The 23,741-nt window shown below is 39.9% G+C and overlaps 1 protein-coding gene and 1 pseudogene across 1 annotated transcript in view; one reads left to right on the top strand and one right to left on the bottom strand.

Moving 5' to 3' along the window:
• Positions 1–686: 686 nt before the first annotated feature.
• Positions 687–23,741, bottom strand: part of PRTG (protogenin) — a 171,943-nt gene continuing 148,888 nt past the window's right edge. Inside the window, exons 12-20 of the mRNA XM_066387996.1 lie at positions 18,484–18,579; positions 17,628–17,814; positions 16,873–17,000; positions 15,503–15,673; positions 8,143–8,325; positions 6,619–6,739; positions 3,653–3,818; positions 1,638–1,742; positions 687–1,155 (exon numbers count right to left, since the gene is read on the bottom strand). Of these exons, the coding sequence (XP_066244093.1) occupies positions 751–1,155; positions 1,638–1,742; positions 3,653–3,818; positions 6,619–6,739; positions 8,143–8,325; positions 15,503–15,673; positions 16,873–17,000; positions 17,628–17,814; positions 18,484–18,579 (1,562 nt within the window). The 3' untranslated portion in view covers positions 687–750. The remainder of the gene's footprint in view (positions 1,156–1,637; positions 1,743–3,652; positions 3,819–6,618; positions 6,740–8,142; positions 8,326–15,502; positions 15,674–16,872; positions 17,001–17,627; positions 17,815–18,483; positions 18,580–23,741) is intronic.
• Positions 22,378–23,741, top strand: part of LOC136375901 (RNA transcription, translation and transport factor protein-like) — a 39,848-nt pseudogene continuing 38,484 nt past the window's right edge.

The raw sequence follows: 23,741 nt of genomic DNA, 5'->3' as shown, positions 1-23,741 counted from the left end.
ACAGTGCAGCCTTTGGCCACCTGTCAGGCAAAGGGGAAGGTAGAAAAGGCACAGCTGTAGGCAGGCTGAGGTTTGGGACACAGCAGATAAAGCACTCAGACTCTAACACCCGAAATAGAAAGGCCCTTGAAGCAACAGTATTCTCCATATGCGACCAAATAGTTCTATTCTCAAGAGAAACACTTTTTTGTCTTGGTCAGTCACTGAAATCTACAGTCCCACTTTTTCTCTTCTCAGTGGTTTAACAGTCTTCACAGCAGGAGGTGTTAAATTATACAAATAATGCAGATGTCATAGAAATTTTAAAAAATCAGAGCTTCAGATAAACATTCTTACTCATCTACCTATATGACTCCTTTGATCACACACATTACACATACAGCAATGAAAACAAAAAACTACTAGGAAGTATCATTGGTTATCATAGCTCAGATAAACCATCACAACGCACGAGGTAACCAAGTTGTCTTCTAAGTTTGCCGTTTGGCAAACTGAGGTAGATCGTTAGCAAAGGGGCTTTCAAAAGTCTTCCCATTGCTCCAGTGATATATTTTTATAATCCAGTCAAATATCTTGACTGTCTTTTCACATTGCTGACAATGAAACATTCAAAATACGTGAGTTAAAAAAAAACATTCAAAAAAAGATGAAATACCCAGTAATACATCAACATTTTCACAAAAGGCTTTGGCTCCCTGTTCATTGTCCTTCGAACAGAATTAAAGGTGAGAATACCTGAACATTGGCTGTCTAGATCGGAAAATCACTTCTATCAAAGGTTAGCATGGCCAACGGTGGCTGCAGAACCAAGGAGGAAGTTGGCTCAGCATCTGCTGACACCGCAGGGTCTTGACACTCCCTCGCCGAGGGATCCCCACCCGAATCACTGCCAGTGAAGGAGTCGGAGGTCAAGGGTGTGGTACTAATAACTGAAGACAGGTGTATCTCATCATTGGACTCGTGGGAGAACCGTCCAGAATCCCCGGTCTCGTGGCTGCCTTCACTATTGGCTGAATGCTCAGTATCTGCTGTAACACCAAAGGGCCTTGGGAAGCCGGTTGTCTGACTTGGGGGGCTGGGGGAGTCTTCATCACTAATTAACACAGTCGTGCCTGGCTGGTAAAAGCAGACCGACTGAGTAAATCTTCTTTGAGGCTAGGCAAAAATACATAAAACACCATCAGTGATGACAGAACGCTCCTGAAAAATAATAAATCTGGTCTTACGTATTCTATCTATTCTGAGATAGCAAACGTTCAAGTCCATGGGTGAAAGGTCCTCACCGAGCAAGGACTGCCTAGGTCAGCAGTTCCCCACTGAGGACTGGGCGCACATCGGAATCACTGGGTGGGAGAAGAGTCAAAGGCGCCGTCAGCGATTCGGATGCACACTCCTGCCACAGCCCTTCCTCCACTGCCCTCCGCTCCCCACTGAAACGCGCAGTTCTGATTACTGTTCCCATGGTCATTTCAGTGACCACTCCCCAAGGCTTTCCATGGCGTCATGCCCCAAATTAATAAAATAACCCCCAGAAATAACATGAAAATTAAAGCATTCATTATATTTCCCTTTCTTTTTTAATGACTGTTTTATTTACCATGGGTTGCCAAAGATTTTTCTCATTTAAGGTAGGTTACCTGCTCAACTTTTGCCTTCTTAGAATCTTGGAAAAAACACCATTTTTTCTTTGAGTTGTTTTTAACTATAGGACCATAGCTATTAATTATCAGGTCAGTTCCTCCCTGCAGAAAGAGGAAAATGTAAATATTATATATTTTAGTTTATCACAAGTAATGTATGAACTTTTTAAATGTTAAGGGAAAAGAAAATCACAGATATTACTATTTATTCTCTTACATAAGCAGCATAGAACAAATTCAGGGTAGTTGCTAGTGATCAAAAAGATATACTAGGTTTATCTTTAAAAGAGATCTATCCTAAATAAAGCATTTGGGGTGAAATATAATGATTCCAAAACTTATCTGCAAATGATAACAGCAAACAAAAATATAGAGAGATTACAGAAGTATGACAAGACATTGAAATTACTTGTGCTTTCATTACATTATTCTTTTTAACCTACCCATGTGTTTGAAAAATTTTAAAACAGCTGAGAAGAAAATAAACTCAGCCCATATCTGCGAAAGATGGGGACCAGCTCTTAGACTAACTCAAGAGAACGGAGGTATCTGTCCTCCAAACTGGCTTCTGGCTCCTCTGTGGGTTTCCACTCAGCTCTGCCTGCCTTCACTCTGGATTCTCCAGTTTTTATTCCAGGTCTTCCTCCCACTCTGCTTCTCCCTCGTCCTTTCCCATGTCTAGTTCCAAGTTAGTAATAACAGAACTACAATGTATTTTTGTACTTTTTATGCTTATTTAAAAGGTTTAGGTTCTAGCGTTCTAGATTAAACGAAGTGCCACCACATAGGAATAACATTACTCGGTGGGATAAGCAGTTGAAGGAAACCGGCAGTATGGTGGAGAAACCCCGTTCTGGTAGGCCATCAGTCAGTGATGAGTCTGTAGAGGCTATACGGGATAGCTACCTAAGGAGCCCTAAAAAGTCTGTTGTGTGAGCCCACATCGAACCGCACTGAATAGGTATGAAACTGGGAGTTTTCCTTTTATTTGGTGCAGATTTCACATTTCTATTGTCTTTTGTTGCTTTCCTGTGACCGGTCAAAAGTGCACCATGACTTGACGGACACACTGTATAGTTGTAGTACTCTAAATTTTAGGGAAGGGTCGGGGGAAAATAATGTATAGCAAAATTTGGCAAATATTTTTTCTGTAAAGGGCCACATAGTAAGTATTTTAGGCTTTGTAGGCTACATATGGCCTCTGTTGCATTCTCTCCTTTGTCTTTTTTTATTTTTCAAACTATCCTTTAAAAATGTAAAGAAACATTTTTAGCTTGGGTGATGACCACATAAAACAAGACCATAGGCGAGGTTGAGCTTGGCTGTAGTTGACTCACACTTGGTTTATAGCACATTGGTTAGGAGAGCTATTAGAATAATGCACACTATCTAATGTTGTCATGTGACTAAAAATAGTTTTCAGTTGGTGTTCTAATGCTTACCACTATACTATTATTACAGATAATAGAAAGTACATGAAGTAACATCCCACAGTGACATTCTTAACTATATCCAAATTCCTCTGGCCATAATGGGAAAGATCTTGAGACATCTATTGAGATGTTTCATATTTTTAAAAATGTCATCATCATACCTGGAAAGTTCTGATGGTCAACTGAGTTAAATAAAAATTAACCAAATTAAGTATACAATAAATTAGTAAAAAACTGTCCACCCAGTAAACATAGGGCAATTCAATTTACCATAAATACAAATGACCCTGGTGTCCTTATCTAAGACATTTTAGCTGTATATAATCCCATTTCATTGAATTTGTGCTACCTTCTCTTTTTTTCTGTATCGCTTTCTTCTTTTATTATTTTGTATAACCCTATCCTCTCCCCAAATACTCTATGTAAGGAAGAATCTGGGTAACATTGTTTCACATTTCATTAAGTGATGCATGGATATAATATAGTCGACATGTAATTTTTGTAAGTTAATTTTACATATAAAGGGAAGACGAATGGAGGGAAGGATTACACAGCAAACTGGTCTCTGGCTGGGAGTACCTTTGCATCAATAAAGCTGTTGGGCATCATCATTGGCGTTAAGGAGTCTTCACTTTCTACAGCCCCTTCCAGGTTCTTTCCTCCTTCATGTCTACCAGCTAAGGCGGCCCCAGCACGAGATAATGGCTGAGTTCCATTCTGTGCTGTCTTGGAAGCAGATGACTTCCTGAAACATTGCAAGAAAAGGAAATCTAATTGCGTAGGAGATACAGGCAAATTTACCAAATTTGGCCTATAATCACAAATTTGCATACAAAGTTCTTTAATGTTTGCTTCTCAAATGTCTTTAGAAATTGAGTATTATATATTTTTTATTTCTTGAGAGAGAGAGAGAGAGAGAGAGAGAGAGAGAAGCATCAACCCATTGTTCCACTAAGTTGTGCCACTGACTGCTTCTCAGATGTGCCCTGACCATGGCTCCAACTAATGCCATTGGGGTCGAGCCCTGACCAGAGTCCAAACCTGTGATCTTAGGGCTGATGACCCCGTGGATCAAGCCAGGAACCCCAGGGTGAAGCCGGCAGACTGGCAACGGCAATGTCAGCATTCCAGGGCAGCACTCTATACACCATGCCACTGACCAGTCCCAGAGTGTTAGACTTTAACTCCAACTCACTCCTGAAATGTTTATGATTTAAGAAAGCTTCTTTATTTATTTTTGTTCCAATATCTGCTTATATATACTTTTTATAAGCCCTTAATAAAAACCTTAATATTGCTCTGGCCAGGTAGCTCAGCTGGTATCATCCCAACACACCAAGGTTATGGGTTCAATTCCCAGTGAGGGCACATACAAGAATTAACCAATGACCGTATAAATAAGCAGAATAACAAATCAGTGTTTCTCTCTTTCCTTTCCTCTCTTTCTCTAAAATCAATAAAGAAATTTTTAAAATCTTACTATTTACAAACCATTTTTATTATTGTTGATTATAACTTATGCATAAATTATAATTTTTAGTTTCCATGCTGCTTCAGCTCTGCAGATTGTCATACTAACATCACATTTCACTTGTCAACTAATGATGGTGACCCTGACCAGTTGGCTCAGCAGTAGAGCGTTGGTCTGGCGTGTGGAAGTCCCAGGTTTGGTTCCCGGTCAGGGCACACAGGAGAAGCGCCCATCTGCTTCTCCACCTTTCTCTCTCTCCTTCCTCTCTGTCTCTTCCCCTCCCACAGCCAGGGCTCCATTGGAGCAAAGTTGGCCCGGGCGCTGAGGATGGCTCCATGGCCTCTGCCTCAGTCGCTAGAATGGCTCTGGTTGCAACAAGCAATGCCCCAGATAGGCAGAGCATCGCCCCCTGGTGGGCATGCCTGGTGGATCCTGGTTGGGCGCATGCGGGAGTCTGTCTGACTGCCTGGCCGCTTCTAACTTCGAAAAACTACAAAAAAAAAAAAATTTGATGGCAATTTTACAATATTACTTCTACAAGATTTAGGCATCACTAAAATATTATACACACAAATTTTACAAAAAACTTTTTTTTTAGTGGGAGAGAGACAGACAGGAAGGGAGAGAGATGAGAAGCATCAACTCAAAGTTGCCGCACTTTAGTTGTTCATTGATTGCTTCTCATACATGCCTTGACTAGGGGGCTCCGGCCCAGCCAGTGACCCCTTGCTTAAGCCAGTGACTTTGGGCTCAAGCCAGTGACCTTTGGGTTTAAGCCAGTGACTATGGGATCATGCTGATGATTTCATGCTCAAGCCTCTAACTCCATGCTCAAGCTGGTGAGCCTGCACTCAAGTTGTATGAGCCTGTGCTCAAATCAGCAACCTTGGGATTTTGAACCTAGTTCTCAGTGTCCCACGTCGACATTCTATCCACTGTGCCACCACTGGTCAGGCACAAAAAAATTCTGAAAGTGAGAAACTTGGACAGTAAAACTAAGATAGTTCAATATACAAAAAGATGTTAGCAGTAACTCTTCATTAACATGTTTTCCTAGTCAAGTATCAAACATACAAACTCTGAGCAACCTAGACAAATGGAGGAGGAGTCTAGTGAGGTGCATTATCTAAAAATGATATGTATTGGACTTTGCTTTTTTTTTTTTTTTTTTACTTTACAAAAGAACCTTAAGAAAGTAAATTAAAGCAAAAGCCAAAATAATGAAAGGTTAAAAACAGGCAAGTTCACTGAATGCTAAGAACTCAGCTTAAGTCAAACTACAGATGAGACTGACTGACAGAGTTTACAGAGAATCAATCCCAGTTAGCACATCTGTTCTAATCCATGTCTGGAGATGCCCTTCCATGTGCTCTGTTGGTGGCGCAGGAAGAACTCTCAGTGAGTCACGCAGCTCAGGATACATGGATGAGGAAATATCCCGGACAGTAAAGAATCCTCTCAATCAGCAGAGCTATCAGATTGTGTATTTTTTATTTATTTTCAGCGAGAGAGAAAGAGAAAGAAACAGACAAATAGGAAGGGAGGGAGATAAGAAACATCAACTGGAAGTTGTGGCACCTTAGTTGTTTACTGACTGCTTTTCATATGTGCCTTAAACCAGGGGGCTCCAGCTCAGCTCAAGCCAGTGACCTTTAGGCTCAAGCCAGCGACCATGGGATGTCAATGATCCCACGCTCAAGCCAGTGACCACAGGGTTTTAAACTGGGACCTCAGTATCTCAGGTCAATGCTCTATCCACTGTATTATGACCAGACAGGCAGTGTATTTTTTTTTAAACTAAAGGATTTACTTTGTGTTTTTCAAAATACTAAGAAAATGAAGAAACTAGATCTTCATTTAAGAATATGTTGACACAGTAAATTTTTCAAATGGCAAAAAAGTAATCTTCCAAAGTGGGTACATCTCTATAGCTGTAAGAACTCAAGTAATAATACATTTAAAGTGAAAAACCCCAATTACTCTAAAATGCACTTGGTTTCAATTTGCTTTTTGTGATTACTATAATTTAAATGTTTCTTTAACCACCTCCACATCTCCCACAATGGAAACACACCTGGCTTTATTTCGATATATCAAGATGAGAACACAGATGAGGATGCAGGTCAGGGCTATGCCAACGCCTACAGCAATGCCAGTCATTGACTTTTGGTCCAGATGGTAATAGCCTGAATAAACTAGAAGAAGAAACACATTTACTCCAAATCAGTAAAAAAAAAAATCTAGATTCCCTTTGTCGTAATTCTCAGATAGTTGCTTTTCTATAATTTTCCTTCCCCTCACAGGAAAACTTTTCACACTATCTGTGTCTATGCAGGAAAGACACAGATTACACTTCTATCAGTGGTCTCAGGAAAATTGGTTTATCTTCCTATACTGAGGATTCTAAATATGAGCTCTGGATATTGTATTATTATATCAAACGTGAACATCAGTTTCTAATTTATAACTCTAAAAGGCACAAGGCAGTTAGCAGTTCCTTGATGGAAAAAAAATAGCTCTCATGTCATGTTACCTTAAAAGCAGAGCTGTGTTAGATTAGTTTTCTGTGTATGTATCTGCGTTTACTCGGCAGTGCTTCTCAAACTCCAATGTACATGTACTTCTCTAGGGGATGTGTTAAAATGCAGATCTGATTCACTCAGTCCGGAATGGGGGTCATAGTTCCACATGTTTTTATAAGTTCTTAGGTGACACTTATGCTGCTGGTCCCCAGGCACTTTGAGAGGTCAGGTGGCTAAGGTGTGAGCATGAGCCTTGCTCTCTCTTTCCCCTGATAATAGGCTAGCTACAGTTGCTACCTGTTTCCTGTGCTTAAATCTGACTATCCTCTCCTTTCTCTCTCTCTCTCCTTCCCCGGGCATGTGTTTCTTTCTCATTCTCTCCCTCTCTGATCTACACACCGCTGAAGGACTCGCCTTGAGGAGCTGTGAGTCCTTACTGCTGGCCCGCAGTCAGCTGGCGTTTCCTCTCTTTAACCTGCCCCCGACCCCCCACCTCCCCCGCAGAGACTTCCTCTCCCACAGAGGAGAAAAGGGAGGTGTCAAGCCTTGTCCCACAACGGGCCTGCTTTCCTTCAGAACAGGACAGTTACCCTGAGTGGATGGAGCGCCCTCCCTCTTTAAAGCTATTTTCCCCAACTGCTTTTCTTGAGAGAAACAACTTTCTCTGTGGAAAGGCAGTTCTTCTGCGGTGAAAACTCTTAATGAAAACCATGCTCTTCTGAGCGTGCACACCACAGCTTCCACTGCTGTTTACTTCCCATGCAACCTCGCAGGAAGCCCACTCCCATCAGGTCAGGGCGGGTGGGGCGGGTGGCTCATCAATCCTGGTGGCTGAACAGCTGGGAAGAGAAATCACGGGGATACGCTGCTCTGAAAACTGCAGGTCATTCTGAGGTGAGTGTCTTCCTATGGGCATGCAGAGAACAGCCACAGCACCAGAACTTCGCACAACAAGACAAGGAACTGCACGCAGGTTTCAGGATGTGGCTGTTGCAGGAGTGGGAATAAAGTGCAGGGGAGCTGAACGCTGTACTTTCTGTTCTTAAGAAAAGTCAGTGGTGTGACAGCACACAGACCTTTGGCATCAGCAGAATCTAAACGCTTGGGCCTCTGATTTGACTCAGAAGTTTCCTTTGGAAGCACTGCCAGCTCCACCGAGTTCGAAAAGGGTCCTTCTCCCACTTCATTGGACGCAGATATCTTGACAATGTACACATTTCCTGCCACGAGGTTTTCCAACAAAGCCATGGTGATCGCCCCTATTAAAGAAAAACACATCAATGACAAATTTTAGTATATGTGCTGCCAAAGTGAGCACCATCATGACAAATTAAGTAAACTTTATCTTTTACTCATTCTTTCAATCATGGTGCTTTGTTTCAAAAATATTTTTCTGATTGTAAAAGTAACGTATGTTCATTGTAGGATATTTGAAAAAAGAAGGCTAAATATAAATACAATGACAATCTTCCATGGTTAACATCTGGAATATGTGCATGCTATGAGTACACCTTTACTAAGTGCATTTTTCTTTCTTTTTTTTTTGACAGAGACAGAGAGAGTCAGAGAAAGGGACAGATAGACAGGAAGAGAGAGAGATGAGAAGCATCAATTCTTCGATGCGGCACCTTAGTTGTTCATTGATTGCTTTCTTGTATGTGCCTTGACTGGGAATGGTAGGGGGGCTTCTGCTGAGCCAGTGACCCCTTGCTCAAGCCAGCAAACTTGGACTCAAGCCAGTGACATGGGGTTATGTCTATGATCCCGCGCTCAAGCCAGCGACCTCAGGGTTTTGAACCTGGGTCCTCTTGCATCCTAGTCTGATGCTTTATCCACTGTGCCACCTCCTGGTCAGGCTATATATAATACTTTATATATATGAAATATGTATACTTATAAAATGTTTTTATATATACATATGTATATAAAGTGTTTTGCTTTTCGCATAGGAATGGATAAAAATAACACTGAAGACATTTTATGGAATATTCAAACATAGGTAGAGAACGAATGGCATAATGAACCCAGATTAAACAATTATAATTAGATTTTTTTATTAATTTTTAGAGAGGAAAGAGAATGAGAGAGAGAGAGAGAGAGAGAGAGAGAGAGAGAGAAGGGGGAGGGAGGAGCAGGAAGCATCAACTCCCATATGTGCCTTGACCAGGCAAGCCCAGGGTTTTGAACCGGCGACCTCAGTGTTCCAGGTCGATGCTTTATCCACTGCGCCACCACAGGTCAGGCAGATTTTAAAAATCTAATGTGAAAGTTTTTTGTTTAAACTACTATGGTAGTCACTGTGATAGATGATCTTGACCTTACTACTTAAATTAGAAGCAATACAATTAGTTTTTAAAGTATGAAAATATTTTTTACCCTCCTAGTCATTATCTAAGATTTCTTGAATGTAAACAGTAAAGAAAATACCAAAGTTAGGTAGGTATCTCTGAGTGCTGAAGACTCAGACCTCAGTTAAACAATCAGAGTTACTGCCACCAATCAGCCGAGCATCTACCGCTGGGTTCCGAGTAAAACAGGTTCTGTAGGTTTGTTGTTGAATTTGTATGTGAGTTGAAACAGGTACATTTACCTATGCAACTTAGACAGATGTTTATCTTAACATAGTTTTATTTTTACCTCTCTGTGTATACAAATACTTACACATTTTCAAGCCTACAGATCCTATCTCATTCATAATCTTCATTTGAATTTATACACATGACATTTGGGATCAAAAGGCATTTTCTGTGTTGGCATGACTGCCAAGGATTTCTATTTGGGCACTGCTATTTCTTGAGGAGTCTTTCTGCTCTTGTTCTGCCACTGCACTGAAATATTTTTCTTACAAAAGGACTCTCTCACTCTAGTAATTAATCCGAATGTTAAGAAAGCAAGCATAATAGATCAACCAGCAAGCTGTTTCATCATTGCACCTGTGGGTGGTGGAGAGTCACAGGGGAACCTGGCTTTCCTAAGGTGATTTCTTCCAGATGCAGTGCATCCTTACAATAGCTTCAAAGAGCTAACCACGGCTTGCAGCAGTCACCTCCTGGCCAGAGCTAGCTACTCGAATGCACCTACAAGAGTGCATTTCATTATGCAAGTGCAACGCGGGGTGATCTGAGAGCTGAGGACATGATTCTGAGGCCGCCTCTGCAGATCACATGGTGTGAGGCATATGAACCAAGTGGCAACGTGAGAAGCCAAAACCAGCTTGTTTTTATATTCTATGGTTTCAACTTGGCTTGAAGAGAGTGTGAGCTACTTGAGTACACAACTGTTAAATAAACAAACTGACCCCTATTTAGAATCAGGAAGAGCCTTTCTACTCTTACCATGTTCTTAGGCAGGTGAATTAAACAGCAAAGATGGGTTGTGACTTGTTGCAATTAGGAGGAAAAACACTTCATTTCTTTATAAATAGACATATAAATAAATTGAGCTTCCATTTTTCTCATAGACTACTTCACATCTAATTTTTAAAAATGCTTGGCAAAAACTAATTGTTACCTGAAATTGAAAAAGTCTTTTAATTTAAATTTTATAAGAGGATGAGCCGAGTGCATTTGTGTATGCGGACACTCCCCTTCCTTCAGACAAAATGATAAAACAAATAAAAAAGGAAACTATAAGAATCTGTCCCCCAATAAGCACACTCAGAGCAGTTCCCAAATATTAAAGTGAAAGTAGACTGTCCCTATATATTCAGTCAGAAGACTGGTTCAATCTCAGGGTGATTATTTCAGCCTACTTACTGCCTTTTGCATGTGTCTGAAGCTTTAGCTAGACTAGGAGCTTCACAAACCAGATAGTGTAATAGGCTCATTGTTATATCCATGTTTATCAAATGCTGGCACACTACCAACTAAGTAATTTGTGACTTGGGGCACATTACTGAACTTTACTTCCCTCAAGGGGCCAATAATTTCCTCCTCATGCAATTATTATAAAGATGAAATAAACTTCCACTGGTAAGTGTCTGGCACAAGTGTGTATACTCAATGCGAGTAAGTCTTTGCCTTACCTCTGACCCCCCCCCCCCCCAACCGTTCTGGAGGAGAGAAAATTTCTTTTATATTTGAACCGTAATATGAATGAACAGCTAACATAATGCCTTGTATAAGATAATTCCCAGTAAATGCCAATTGAACTTATATGAAAATATAAGCTATTTGTTACCAAAGGAGTGTTCACTTAAAATCAAAAGCCTTTGTAGGATTATGTTAACTAGTGTTACCCTAATAAATTCAATAAAAAATAATAATAATTCCAACTTTAAAACACAAACAAACAAAATGTAGAAGCAAAGGGTACGGTTCCCAGGTTGGTGAAGCACCCCAGAATGAAGTCTCAGATCTTTCTATCTTCCATCCACATTCTCTAAGTGATTCCAGTTCCACAGTCTTCTTTTTTTTAATTAAAATTTCTTTCAAGTACAGGTTTTATTGTTTGTTTGTTTCTAGGGGAGATAGTGAGGCAGACTCCTGCATATGGCTCAACCAGGATCTACCTAGCAACCCCAACTAGGGCCAATGCTCGAGTACTGAGCTATTTTTAGCACCTGAAGCATTTGTGCTCCAACATAGCTATCCTCAGCACTTAGGGCCACACTTGAACCAATCAAGCCATTGGCTATGGGAAGGGAAGAGGGAAAGAAGGGGGAGAGGGAGGAGAGAAGAAGCAGATAATCGCTTCTCCTGTGTGCCCAGACTGGGAATTGAACCCAGGATGTTCATATGCCAGGCCAATGCTCTATCCACTGAGACACGGGCCAAGGCCTTCAATTATAGTTTTGTATTAGTATTTTGTATTAGTTTCAGGTGTACAGCACCAGTTCCACAGTTTTAAGTATCATCTACAACTTAATGACTTCTAAGTTATACCACTAGTCCCATAAACTTAATCTTCCCACTGCTTGCTCAACCTCTGTACATGGACATCTAAGAGGCATTTCAAATTTAACATGTTCAAAACAAACCTTTGATTTCTCCCACCAGTTTATTTACACATCTATCTGCAGCATATCTAGTAGGCTATGTTTTCAAGTTATGTTTTAATAGCTTCTTATTACCTTCCCCATTATTATCCCTGTCCAAACCCCCATTAATTCTCACACAGACACTAAGTAATAATATTAAGTAGTCTTTAACTTCTGCTCTTATATCCTTCTAATCAATTTTTGCAGGTGGTTGCCAGAGTATGCCTCTTGAAAGGTAAATCTGATTAACAGGCTCCGATATGTTCCCTCTCTCTTAGAATAAAACCTGTGGTCCACAAGTCTGGCCTCAAGACCTGCCCTTGGTTATCTTATCACCCCTGTCCAAACCCCCTTCATTTCCCACTGCCTGTTCTTCCCTACACTCCAGCCTGCCTTGCCTTCTCGTTGTTCCTTTTATATGCCAAGCATATTTCTGTCTCAGGGCCTTTGCACTTCTCACAAATACCTCATGGCTCTGCTCAGATGTCATTTCTTTCAAACAAACTTACCTTACTATCTCCATCCCTTTGTCTTTTTCCCTTATTGTAGTTTTCTTTATAGCACTGTGACACTACCTGAATATTTTTATATTTGTGTTGTTTCCTGCGATGTGAGTTCCAATAGGAAAGGGATACTATTTTGTCCATTGTTACTGCCAATGCCTAGAAAAGAGCCTGTTGCACAGCAATTATTCAATAAGAATTCATTTGATCAATCACTATGTTCCTACTATTAGAAGTCCAATTTACTTGGAAAATGTTGAGTTAAATGGATTCCTTTTTTTTTTTTTTTTTTTTTTTTCATTTTTCTGAAGCTGGAAACAGGGAGAGACAGTCAGACAGACTCCCGCATGCGCCCGACCGGGATCCACCCGGCACGCCCACCAGGGGCGACGCTCTGCCCACCAGGGGGCGATGCTCTGCCCATCCTGGGCGTTGCCATGTTGCGACCAGAGCCACTCTAGCGCCTGGGGCAGAGGCCACAGAGCCATCCCCAGCGCCCGGGCCATCTTTGCTCCAATGGAGCCTTGGCTGCGGGAGGGGAAGAGAGAGACAGAGAGGAAAGCGCGGAGGAGGGGTAGAGAAGCAAATGGGCGCTTCTCCTGTGTGCCCTGGCCGGGAATCGAACCCGGGTCCTCCGCACGCTAGGCCGACGCTCTACCGCTGAGCCAACCGGCCAGAGCCTGGATTCCTTTTTTAAAGGAGTTTTATTTCCACACTGAATCTCTAATAGGAGGGCATAGAAAATGGTGTTTTTGAAATTTATTTAACATGGAACTTTTTTTTTTTGAAAGGCACTTCTACGATCTTGGGAAACTTACACTATGAGGAACAGAGCTCAGGAATTGCTGTAGTATAGCATGGTTTCCTACAGTGCCTTTCAGGTTTTATAACAATTGAATAGTTTGTGCTGATTTGCTGTATATCAGCAAGTGTAAAGGCTATCATTTCAGATCCTTTACACATAAGCATACTTTCAATATCACATTTTTGCTCAACCATTTTAGCATGTACAATTTTAGCCAAAAATATATGGTCACCAGAAACACTTAAAAAATGTTTCTACTAATGAAAAAAAATCTTATTCCATTTGACAATTGCAAGTTAATTATACATGTAAATATACATAAATACAATATGTATAGAAGAGTAATAGATATAGAGGGAAGAAATATTGATATTCTCGCTCTTCCTCCCCCATCTTTTCCTACAACTTTACCAAAACAAAATATTGTTTCTATTTAGGCAGGTGCAAATGAAGAGCTAAAGGAAGTATGTGTTCATATAATTGAAATCCTTTATTAATTACTTATAAAATACTTCATTAAATCAGATTAGTCATCTGGTCAACTGTTGAGTCAATACATCATTTTTAAAATAATTAAGTAAAATTGAATTATACATTTTAAGAATATTATGGTAGATTGTAAGACTAATAGCCCCAAATAAATTATACATCCATCTCTCCACCCCTGTGGGCAGTCCTCCGCCACGCTAGCTCTGTGCTGGCCTACGTGACTCGCTTTGCCCAGTGGACATTAGCAGATGTGATGCCAGCCGAGGCTTGCCAAAGCTTTGTACATGGGGCTCCCTCCCTCTCGTCCTGATTTCAGAACTCTCTTGCTGTTTTTCAGCTACACACACTCTGTTGAAACTGTGAGATGATTTATAGCCTCGTGAGTGACCTGAGGAGAGACCAACAGAATTGCCCAGCTGATCCCAGTCCAAACTGCTGACTCACGGAAGTGTGAAAAGGAAAAGTGGCTAAGTTTTAGAGCGGTTAGTTAGGTAGCAACGGATAACTGATACAAATACAGCACTGTATTGGTGGCAAGTGCTTGTTACTTCCACGTCTCTTTAGTGACTAGGAAATCATTACTTAGCAGGGTTTCCACTTAATTAAAAATATGAATATATGACCATCAAAACACCAGCCAAAGTTACCATTTGCTTATTTTACAACTGCATAGAGCTTATTACATCCACAGTGTCTTTAAAGTTTATTCTCTTAATTGGGTAAATGTTCCCTTTAAAAGGTAAAATGTCTGTGAACGTGCCTAGTACTATAAAGTGTTTAGAATATGTAGATGACTAACAAATTTTCTTCCTGAAATCCGTAAGCCTTTAGTTGCTTGTCAAACTGTTCTTTTTCCCAGCATGCATGTATGAATTAAGAAAGTGCCAAAATAATGAAGTTTTACTATTTATGGGATGGCCTATCTAAAAACTGGCATGTAGGATTTATTCAAATGAAAGACCAAAAATTTTATATAATGATAAAAACATGCAGTAAGAATGTTAAGAGTTTTAGAATTCAGTTTCACTTGGCTTAAAAAAAATTGGTGTTGAAAAATTAAATTCAGTGCTCATAAGTCCTAATCAGCTTTCCCCCGTACTTAAGTGCACTCCAATATTCATACGGGTCAATGTCTTTGCAAGTAGTCCATTTCAGTAGTTGTACAAAGGTCTTCTCCCTGAAACCAGCTCCTTTTGCATTTGCTGCCCCAGTGGAAGACACACTCCCACCAGAAATCTAGAAATTGCCTGTAACAATCTTCCCTCCTTCCTTAAACTCTCTAGGCCTGCTGCTTTCACACCCTTAATGTCTCTCAGCCACCCTCTCCCTTCCTTCTCAAGCCTCACCACCCTAATCCAGCTTTACCGTTCCTTTCCTGGACCATTACAACTACTTCCCAGCCTCTCTGCATGACTCTTGCATCCACTCCCCCTCAACCAAACCTCTTCCACTCGCAACAGTCAAGAGTGATCTCTCGGAAAGGCCCGCCATATGCTCCCGCTTCAACTATGTCAAGGGCTTTGAATAAAACCAAAATCCTTAACAATTTGATACTTGAGAAATATTAACTCAAAATAGCCTCTAGATCCCTCTCTCCCCTTGGTTCATTATCACTGATGATCTTCCTTTTCCTTCTCTTTGGCAATCTGTGCCCGCGTTACCTTCTCGGTGCAGGACCTGCCACTCTCCTGCCACCCAGGCCTTCCTCGACGCGTATAAGATCGTGTAGCGTGTCACCACCGTCTCTGGGCCATCGGGTGGTTTCCAAGAAACCAGAGCAGTGTCGTCCTCTATCAGCGTCACTTTCACTCCAACCGGTGGGCCTGCTGGTGCTGTGCACACATGCGGAAAATATGCATTTACTAGGAGAAAAGGGCCATAGCCACCCAAATACCTGGCTGACAGAATGACAGGAAGACTTTGAAACACCAGAAACACTATAAAAGTATTCGAAAATCCATTTTGCCAATTACTAGTGAGAATAGTAAGATACTGCTTTTCTTTTTCTGAAAGCTAATTTCATTTTTATAATATTCAAAAGACTTTAAAAATATAAAGAAGATGGTCTATTCCTAGATGAAGAGTGACTAAATCAGAGGTTGTAAACATTTTGGGGGGCTCTTGATAAAGCTTTGTCAAACTCATCACTAGACACGTTTACAATCCCACCAGTAGCACCTGCTCGTTACTATAGATACTGTCTTACCCTACTAAGTACTGAAACTAAGCTACATTTCTTACTAAAATGTGCAGAATATATATTCAAGCTGCTCTAGGAAGCCATCGAAGAAAACCACTTTTGAGACCAGAAGCATTCAGTTATTCTCCAAAAGGTTGTAGATCAGAGTGAGTTTAAAAGGGCAGGCTTTACACTAATAATTTATATCTGCAAAAAGTAGTGAAGTCTTGTGACTTTAATTGATCCCATTTTTAATATGAGCTAAAAGTGTGAAGGGCTGGATAGGAAATATTGTTGAAACCACAGCAAAAAGTCCCTTGCTAACTGAAATATATGACCTTTGCTTTCTCTCGGCATAATTAAAATAGAGGTCCTCACAGGTATTCTTCTAGTCCTTCGCCCTCACTCTTAAGAAAAGGAAACGCAAGTTCTGAGGACATACCTTAGCTAGAGCCACAGTAAGCTATACAGAACTGGTGCTCAATCAGGTATCCTATCTGTGCGCTGTGCACAGCATCGAACTACCACACAGACATCGAACTACCACATCGAACTACTAACACATACATTATTCGCTTATTTACATTTAAAATGATTCCGGTGCAGCCTTGAACAACATACCTTATTTAAGACCATTTGCCTGTGTAACACATACACTGAAAGGGGGAAAATATATTAAACTTACTTAATAAAGGACAAGAAATCTCAAACGTTTAAAAACAAAACAAACACATACACATCAATTGGTAGGTGGTGACCTGCGTAGTATCCTCTTCAAAGTGACATGTATATATAATTATATATTTTTTACACATTTAGATAAAACCCCTTAGGGATCTGCCTTTTTTTTACCTTCTGGAAGTGTAGAATGGTAGACGACGGGGCTCCAGGGACTGGAAAGTTGATCCACGTGCAATCGAACAGCAAATTCATATTTGGTGTTTGGTTCTAGACCTTGAACCAACATGTGAGTTTCTGATCTACGATAATGAGCAATGAAGTTGTTAATACTGTTCTCACATTGTTCCTCAACAATTATCAGTACTTCCAATCAATATAGCTAGGAAGAGAATACTAAAATTTATTTTTACATTAAAGAGCAATCTAATTTGACTAGATTATATCGGGTATGATCCTATAAAATATTCCTATAAATTGCTGTACAATTTTCCTACAAGTATCCTAATACAAAGAGATTTCCTCTGAAATGCTGAAAGTCAAATCATACTTTTAAATCTAGTGATAGGCACCTTTTTACCTATAATCTAGTCAACAGAATAACTAGCTTTATTTTTTGATGCCAGCATGACAATGATCTTTTCTTTTCTTTCTTTATACATGCTATTCTTTAGCCACATGAAAGTAACAATAGCTTCTTGTCTAATCTTGTTGCATGAGGCTAGGAAAAAATATATTTATGGAAATTAAATGTAAAAAAAAATGCAGTTTCAGAATTGAATATGGTCAAGACGTAAAATCCCCAGACATTTTTCTGAGATAAGGCCTGAGACAAATGCTTACAGCTGAAGCTCAAACTGGCCCGAGATGGTAAGAAGTATGAATGGGGAGGGGAGCAAAGAAAACAACCATTAATAGAAGCTACATACGTTTGAAGGTATAGGACCAAAGAAGCATTCTGCAGGCCCACAGGGTTACAGCGTATGGTGTAGTTAATTATTTGTGCAGTGGTGAATGCAGGCCTCCTCCAGTGCAGGAAGATGGAGGATGAGGTGTTCGCCTTCGCATAGAGATGGTGGGGTGGTGGGGGAGGAGGGACCATGCGATCACGAACAGCTATCGGAAAAGACACTGTTAATTTACCACACGGCACAATCTTTATTGTAGAAAGTGGTAAATGGTAAAAATCATAACACCCCACCCGATAACTTGATTGTAAGCTCTTTCCTCCTCGAGAGGTTTGTAGCAGTCTAGAGATATATTATTCAATACTAAGCGACCTCTCCATGAGTTAGGTAAGGAATCAAATAGTATTAATACTTAGATTGTAAAACAATAGCATAGAGAAGTCAAGCTACCAGCCAAAGGCATTCAGAAAGCCAGCAGTGGACTTAAAACTAGACTGACACCCACATTAGTAGCAATAAAATCAAAAGGTTCTTAGTGGCAATAAAACTAAACAGCAACTGAAAGAAAATAATTAGCCTCCAGGGTAGAGCAGATGAATGAAAACTCAGTATATGTAGGTATTCAGGGTTTTTGTTTTCCCAGTTAAATTTCTTATGGCCTTTTGCATACAAAAGTAAGCTAGGTTCTTAGGATTAAATACATCTCTCTTAAATATTTACTGAGCACGTACTCCAAGATACTGTCTTAGGCACCATGAAGACTATAAGGTAATCAAACCACTACGGCTTCCAAGTAGTAGAGAGACTTAAATTGAAAGAGGAGAAGAAGGACTGTGAACCATACAGAGTGAAAGAAGCTGCCATGACTTCTACTTACACACGCATCCTGGGGTGCTGACTGTCTGATCTGCCTGATAGCCATCTTCTATGTTATTATAAGCCAGCAGCCTCACGTGGTATTTTCTTCTAGGGTCTATAAAGAAACCAACAGGTAACAATTAGGTCCAGCCACCTAGATACAAACGAGGGTTTTAGACTCTTTCTAGATTTTGGTTTTATTTATTTGTTTAATAAATGGGGTTGTTTTTTTGTTTGTTTGTTTGTTTTTACTTGTTGATTTTAGGGAAAGAGAGGGATTGAGACAGGAACATCAATCTGTCCCTGTATGTGCCCTGACCAGGGATCAAACCGGCAACCTCTATGCTTTGGGATTATGCTCAAACCAACTGAGCTATCAGGCTAGGGCTAGATTTTAGTTTTAAAATGTGAATGAATACCAGGTCTAAGTAAAATAAAATTCCCTCTCTACCATCTTACACAATGACTCAGCAATTCCCCTTAGTACGGCAATTGTTATTTTTTACTTTGCTTAAACCTCACTTCAAACAATAATATTACTAACACTACTCTTCCTCCTCCTCAACTAACCAGAGAGATTTTCAAATTTAAACAACTTGGGCTGTGTGATGAATTGCCTACAAGTTACACTATGTAGAAGTTTTTGTTTAGTTATGTGAGGGTAGTTTATTAAGAGTATGAAAGTCAAAGTTAGATGGTTTCCCCAATAAAGTTAAGGAGAATTACAACTGTCATCCTTTAATATATTTGAAAATCTTTAGAACCATGTGTTATTTGTTTCTAACTATGCCCTTTCCATAAAACCTTCGTTTTTCAAATTGAGAGCAAAAGTCACTAAGAAAGATGAGTTGGAGCTCCCTCTACTGGCAATCACTAACTATCACAATCTGAAAACTACAGTCCATTCCATGCATATTAAAACAAAACAAAAAATATCTTGGCCTTTAAGAAAATAAATAATTACAAATTTTAAATAATATACTTTAGAAAACATACAGTAAGGTTAATGATACCAATAAATTTAAGTGTAACTACTTATAACTACCGAGTGCTTGTTTAGGGCAAAAGTGTATACATAAACAATGTATTCCCCACCCCCAGCTTTATTGAGGTATAGTTGGCAAATAAAAGTAGTATATTTATAAGCTGTACAACCTGATGTTTGATATACACTACATTGTAAAATAATCACAATTAAGCTAATTAACAGATCTATCATCTCATACAATTACCATTTTCTGTGTATGTGTGATGAAAACACTTAAGACCTACACTTAGCAAATTCAAGTATACAATATTTATAATTATAGTCTCTGCCGTACGTTAGATCTCCAGAACTTATATTTGCATAGCTGAAACTTTGTACCTTTTGACCATCTCATCCCATTTCTCCCACCTTCCAACCCCTGGTACCCACCATCCCAGTGTTTCTCTAAGTTCAATTCTATTAGGTCATATATCTAATAAGTGAGATCAGATAGCAATTGTCTTTCTGTGTTTTGATTATTTTACTTAGTGTAATGTTCTCTAGATTCATTGAAGTTATGCAAAAGATAAGATTTCATTCTTTTTAAGGTTCAACAATATTTTTGTGTGTGTACACACACGTGTATTTTTGCAACATTTTTAAAAACCTATTTATTACTTATCAATAGACATTTAGATTGTTCCCATATCTTGTCTATTGTGAAAAATACTGCAGTGAACATGGGGGTACAGAGATCTTTTCAAGATACAGATTTCATTGCCTTTTGGTATATTACTGGGAAGTAGAAACACAATCATCTTTAATAGATATAGACTTACAATAAAACAATAAAGATAATTCTAGGGTGAATTCAAACATTTAAAAATCCAAAAATCAAATGTGAAGTTTATTAAACTCTCCAAAGTAATTTAAGAGTTTGTGTAAATATTTTAGAAACTGATTAATATATTCTAATATTTACTAAAGCCGATTTAAAGGATTTCCTAAAATGTAAAAATTTTATATTTGTTTTGATAAAATTAAAAACACAAGAAAAATTTATACAGCTTAGAAAATTTCCATACTTTCTAGATAAAAAAGTAGGAAGACTAGTAACTTAAAATATGTATTTGTTTTCCATTGATTTGAAAAAGGGGGCAACGGGAAGGGGAGGGAGGAGAGAGAGAGAAACAGAAGTATCAACCTGTTGTTTCACTTAGTTGTGCATTCACTGGTTGCTTCTCACATGTGCCCTGACCAAGGAATAAACCTGTGACCTTGGCATGCCGGGACAATGCTCTATCCACTGTATACCTGGCCAGGGAGGATGAATAACTTTTGACTATCCATCCTATAGAAAATGTTTTATAGATACATTATCTTGAATATCACAAAACTCTGTAAGATATTTTATCCCCATTTATAAAAAAATTGTGCTAAGGCCCTGGCCAGTTGGCTCAGTGGTAGTACCAACAGCCCAGTATGTGGATGTCCTGGGTTCGATTTCCAGTCAGGGTACAAAGGAGAAGCGACTATATGTTTCTCCACCCCTCCCTTTCCCCTTTTCTCTCTCCCGTCCCATAGCCATGGCCTAGTTGGAGTGAATTGGCCTCAGGCAAAAAAGGCTCTGTTGTGGAGTAAAGGCACCAGATGGGCAGAACATTGCCCCCTAGTGGGCTTGAGGGTGGATCTCGGTCTGGGAGCATGTGGGAGTCTGTCTCTGCCTCCCCACCTCTCACTAAAAATAAAATAAAATAAAATCATATAATAAAATAAAAATTGTGCTAAGAAGGGATTAAGTAGCATGTCTAATGTCATACAAAGCTGAACCAAGCAACTGTGGATATAACAGTACAGGGCCTTTAGACTTACACAATACATGTGCCTTGTCACAGCAAGTTTGTCTCCTTATAATGAATTTCAAAATAGAAGTATCTGCAAATATTTTATAAAAGAACATACAAACATATTTGGATTTCAAGTGATTTCCAACATTCAGCACTGAAACTCTAAGATTCAAAAGGTTTCAGTTCAGATCAAAGGCTACTTAATTTGAATCTGCTTTTTTCTTTCTTTTCTCCTATCATGTTGCTGAACTCATAGTCAACTGAATCAATCTGCATAGGTACAGATGGAATTCAGTAGGCTCTTCAGAATCTAGTTCTTTATAAATTCACAGTGCCATCTCCAAAAAACAGTTCTTCACTCTGTCTGGGCTCAGTTAGAAGGGTCTCTTTTGGAAAGCTTCCTCAGTGTGATGTATCATGTCAGAAGTGTAGCAGATACAACAAAGGGAGGATGAGACAGCATTTGCCCCAGGTAGTTCAGTCTCAGGGAGCTGGACCCAGAGATAGCCACCTCTCACAGAAAACTGGTTCTGAGTGGGATTATGAGGATAGGTGGAAAGACTAATCCTTTTTCTACTGTGAAAACAGCAATCAAATCTCCATGAATACTTCTCCAGAATTTTTTTTTAACCCTAAGATTGCTTCTTCAACTTTTCTCTCCTTCCTATTTATAAAACGAACTATTTACACTAAATCTTTTTTTTCTTTTTTTTTTTTTTTAACAGGGTCAGAGAGAGGGATAGACAGACAGGAATGGAGAGAGATGAGAAGCATCAATCATCAGTTTTTCATTGTGACACCTTAGTTGTTCATTGATTACTTTCTCATATGTGCCTTGACCGGGGGCCTTCAGCAGACTGAGTAACTCCTTGCTGGAGCCAGAGACCTTGGGTCCAAGCTGGTGAGCTTTTTGCTCAAACCAGATGAGCCCGCGCTCAAGCTGGTGACCTTGGGGTCTCAAACCTGGGTCCTTCCACATCCCAGTCCGCCGCTCTATCCGCTGCGCCACTGCCTGGTCAGGCTACACTAAATTTTAAACCAAGAATTAACCTTTTGTTGTTGATCAGACAGAAGCAGCTTGTATGTTCTGAGAGGACAGATGCTCCCTGAAGACCCTCAGCACCCAGCTATTCCCCACTCAGTACAGGCTCCGACAAGCCCACCGAGGGGGAGCACGCTCTCTGGGGCCCATCTGGAACTCGTCCGCGTGGCCAGCACGACCCTCGCCAGGGCTGGGCCGCTTCCCCTGCTAGTTGACACGAGGTCAGGAAAAGGTAAACCAACGAGCAGGCAAATCAGGCACATAGAGGTGCACTAGATTCCTCTCTATCCACACGAAAAAGCTAAGACAAGAACCAGGAGCACTTTGGAAATGATTTTAGTAGAAAAAATAAATAGGACATACTATGTGGGAAAAATATTGTAAATGAGTGGGAGAGTCCATTTCCATTTGTTCACCTGTGACCTTGGATGCTCTACAAAGAATCTTGTTCTAAAAAATAACAAGTGCCAGGATGGGGGGCCCGGCTGAGCAGTGGGCCACATGTCTTCACCGTGTGCTCCTCCAGGTTTCAAAACACAGGACTCCAATCTCCAAATCTAGTAACTATTTTATTTTCATGTGGTAATCCAGAGACCCTGGAGCAAACTGCCTTATTCTTGTTCATCAATTTGTTAGAAACTTGATTTCAGGTAGACTTTGTAAATTTAAGAGGGGACTCAGGGACCCAAAGCCATCAAATAATGTTAAGATGGGCTTGATCAGGCAGTAAGAGTCATTAACTAAGAAAGAAAACAGAGAACAGCTCCACAATTAACAAAATTATTGATTCAGAATAAAAAAAATTAGTTTAGGGCCAATATATTAAATACAGTTAAATGCACAAATAATGTGCCTCAGCTTAAGCAGCACAAAGCCTAAAATTCTGCAGTTCTGCAAAGACCCTCTAATTAATAGATAAAGGACAAAGCGGACATCCAGGATCCACACTGAAGTGCCACAGGGAACCAGTTCCCACGGTCTGCTAAAGCTCTTCTTGAGTTAAGCATCACCACATATGTGGTGCTTGGTTACAGAGACTCAGCAGACTTGGGCTATGTGGTTTAGGGGGAAAACAGCAGAGTCAGGAAGAGCAGCCACAAAGAATAATAAAGGCCTTCTCAAAACCAGGAGAGGGGAGGAGAAGAAAGAGAAAGTAGAAAGTTAGTCCCAGTTTCTTCAAAACTCAACACAAGGGGTGTAAAAATCACTCCTCAATAGGGTTAACTCTTCGTGGTTCCAGGGCTGATGGCTCACATAGGTAGTATTTGGATCTGTCGTTAAAGTTGCTTATAGATTTAGCAACATATAAACATGAAAGGTCAGAAAAGAAAGTTCAAATTAATGTAATATAAATCTGACTCTAAACATTTTCATTCATAACTATGTAGTGTCAGCTTAAGTTAACAAAATCATGGTCCCAG

Source organism: Saccopteryx leptura, chromosome 6 (assembly GCF_036850995.1).
Source record: "Saccopteryx leptura isolate mSacLep1 chromosome 6, mSacLep1_pri_phased_curated, whole genome shotgun sequence".
Taxonomy (NCBI): domain Eukaryota; kingdom Metazoa; phylum Chordata; class Mammalia; order Chiroptera; family Emballonuridae; genus Saccopteryx; species Saccopteryx leptura.
This window is presented reverse-complemented; position numbering and strand designations above follow the sequence as displayed.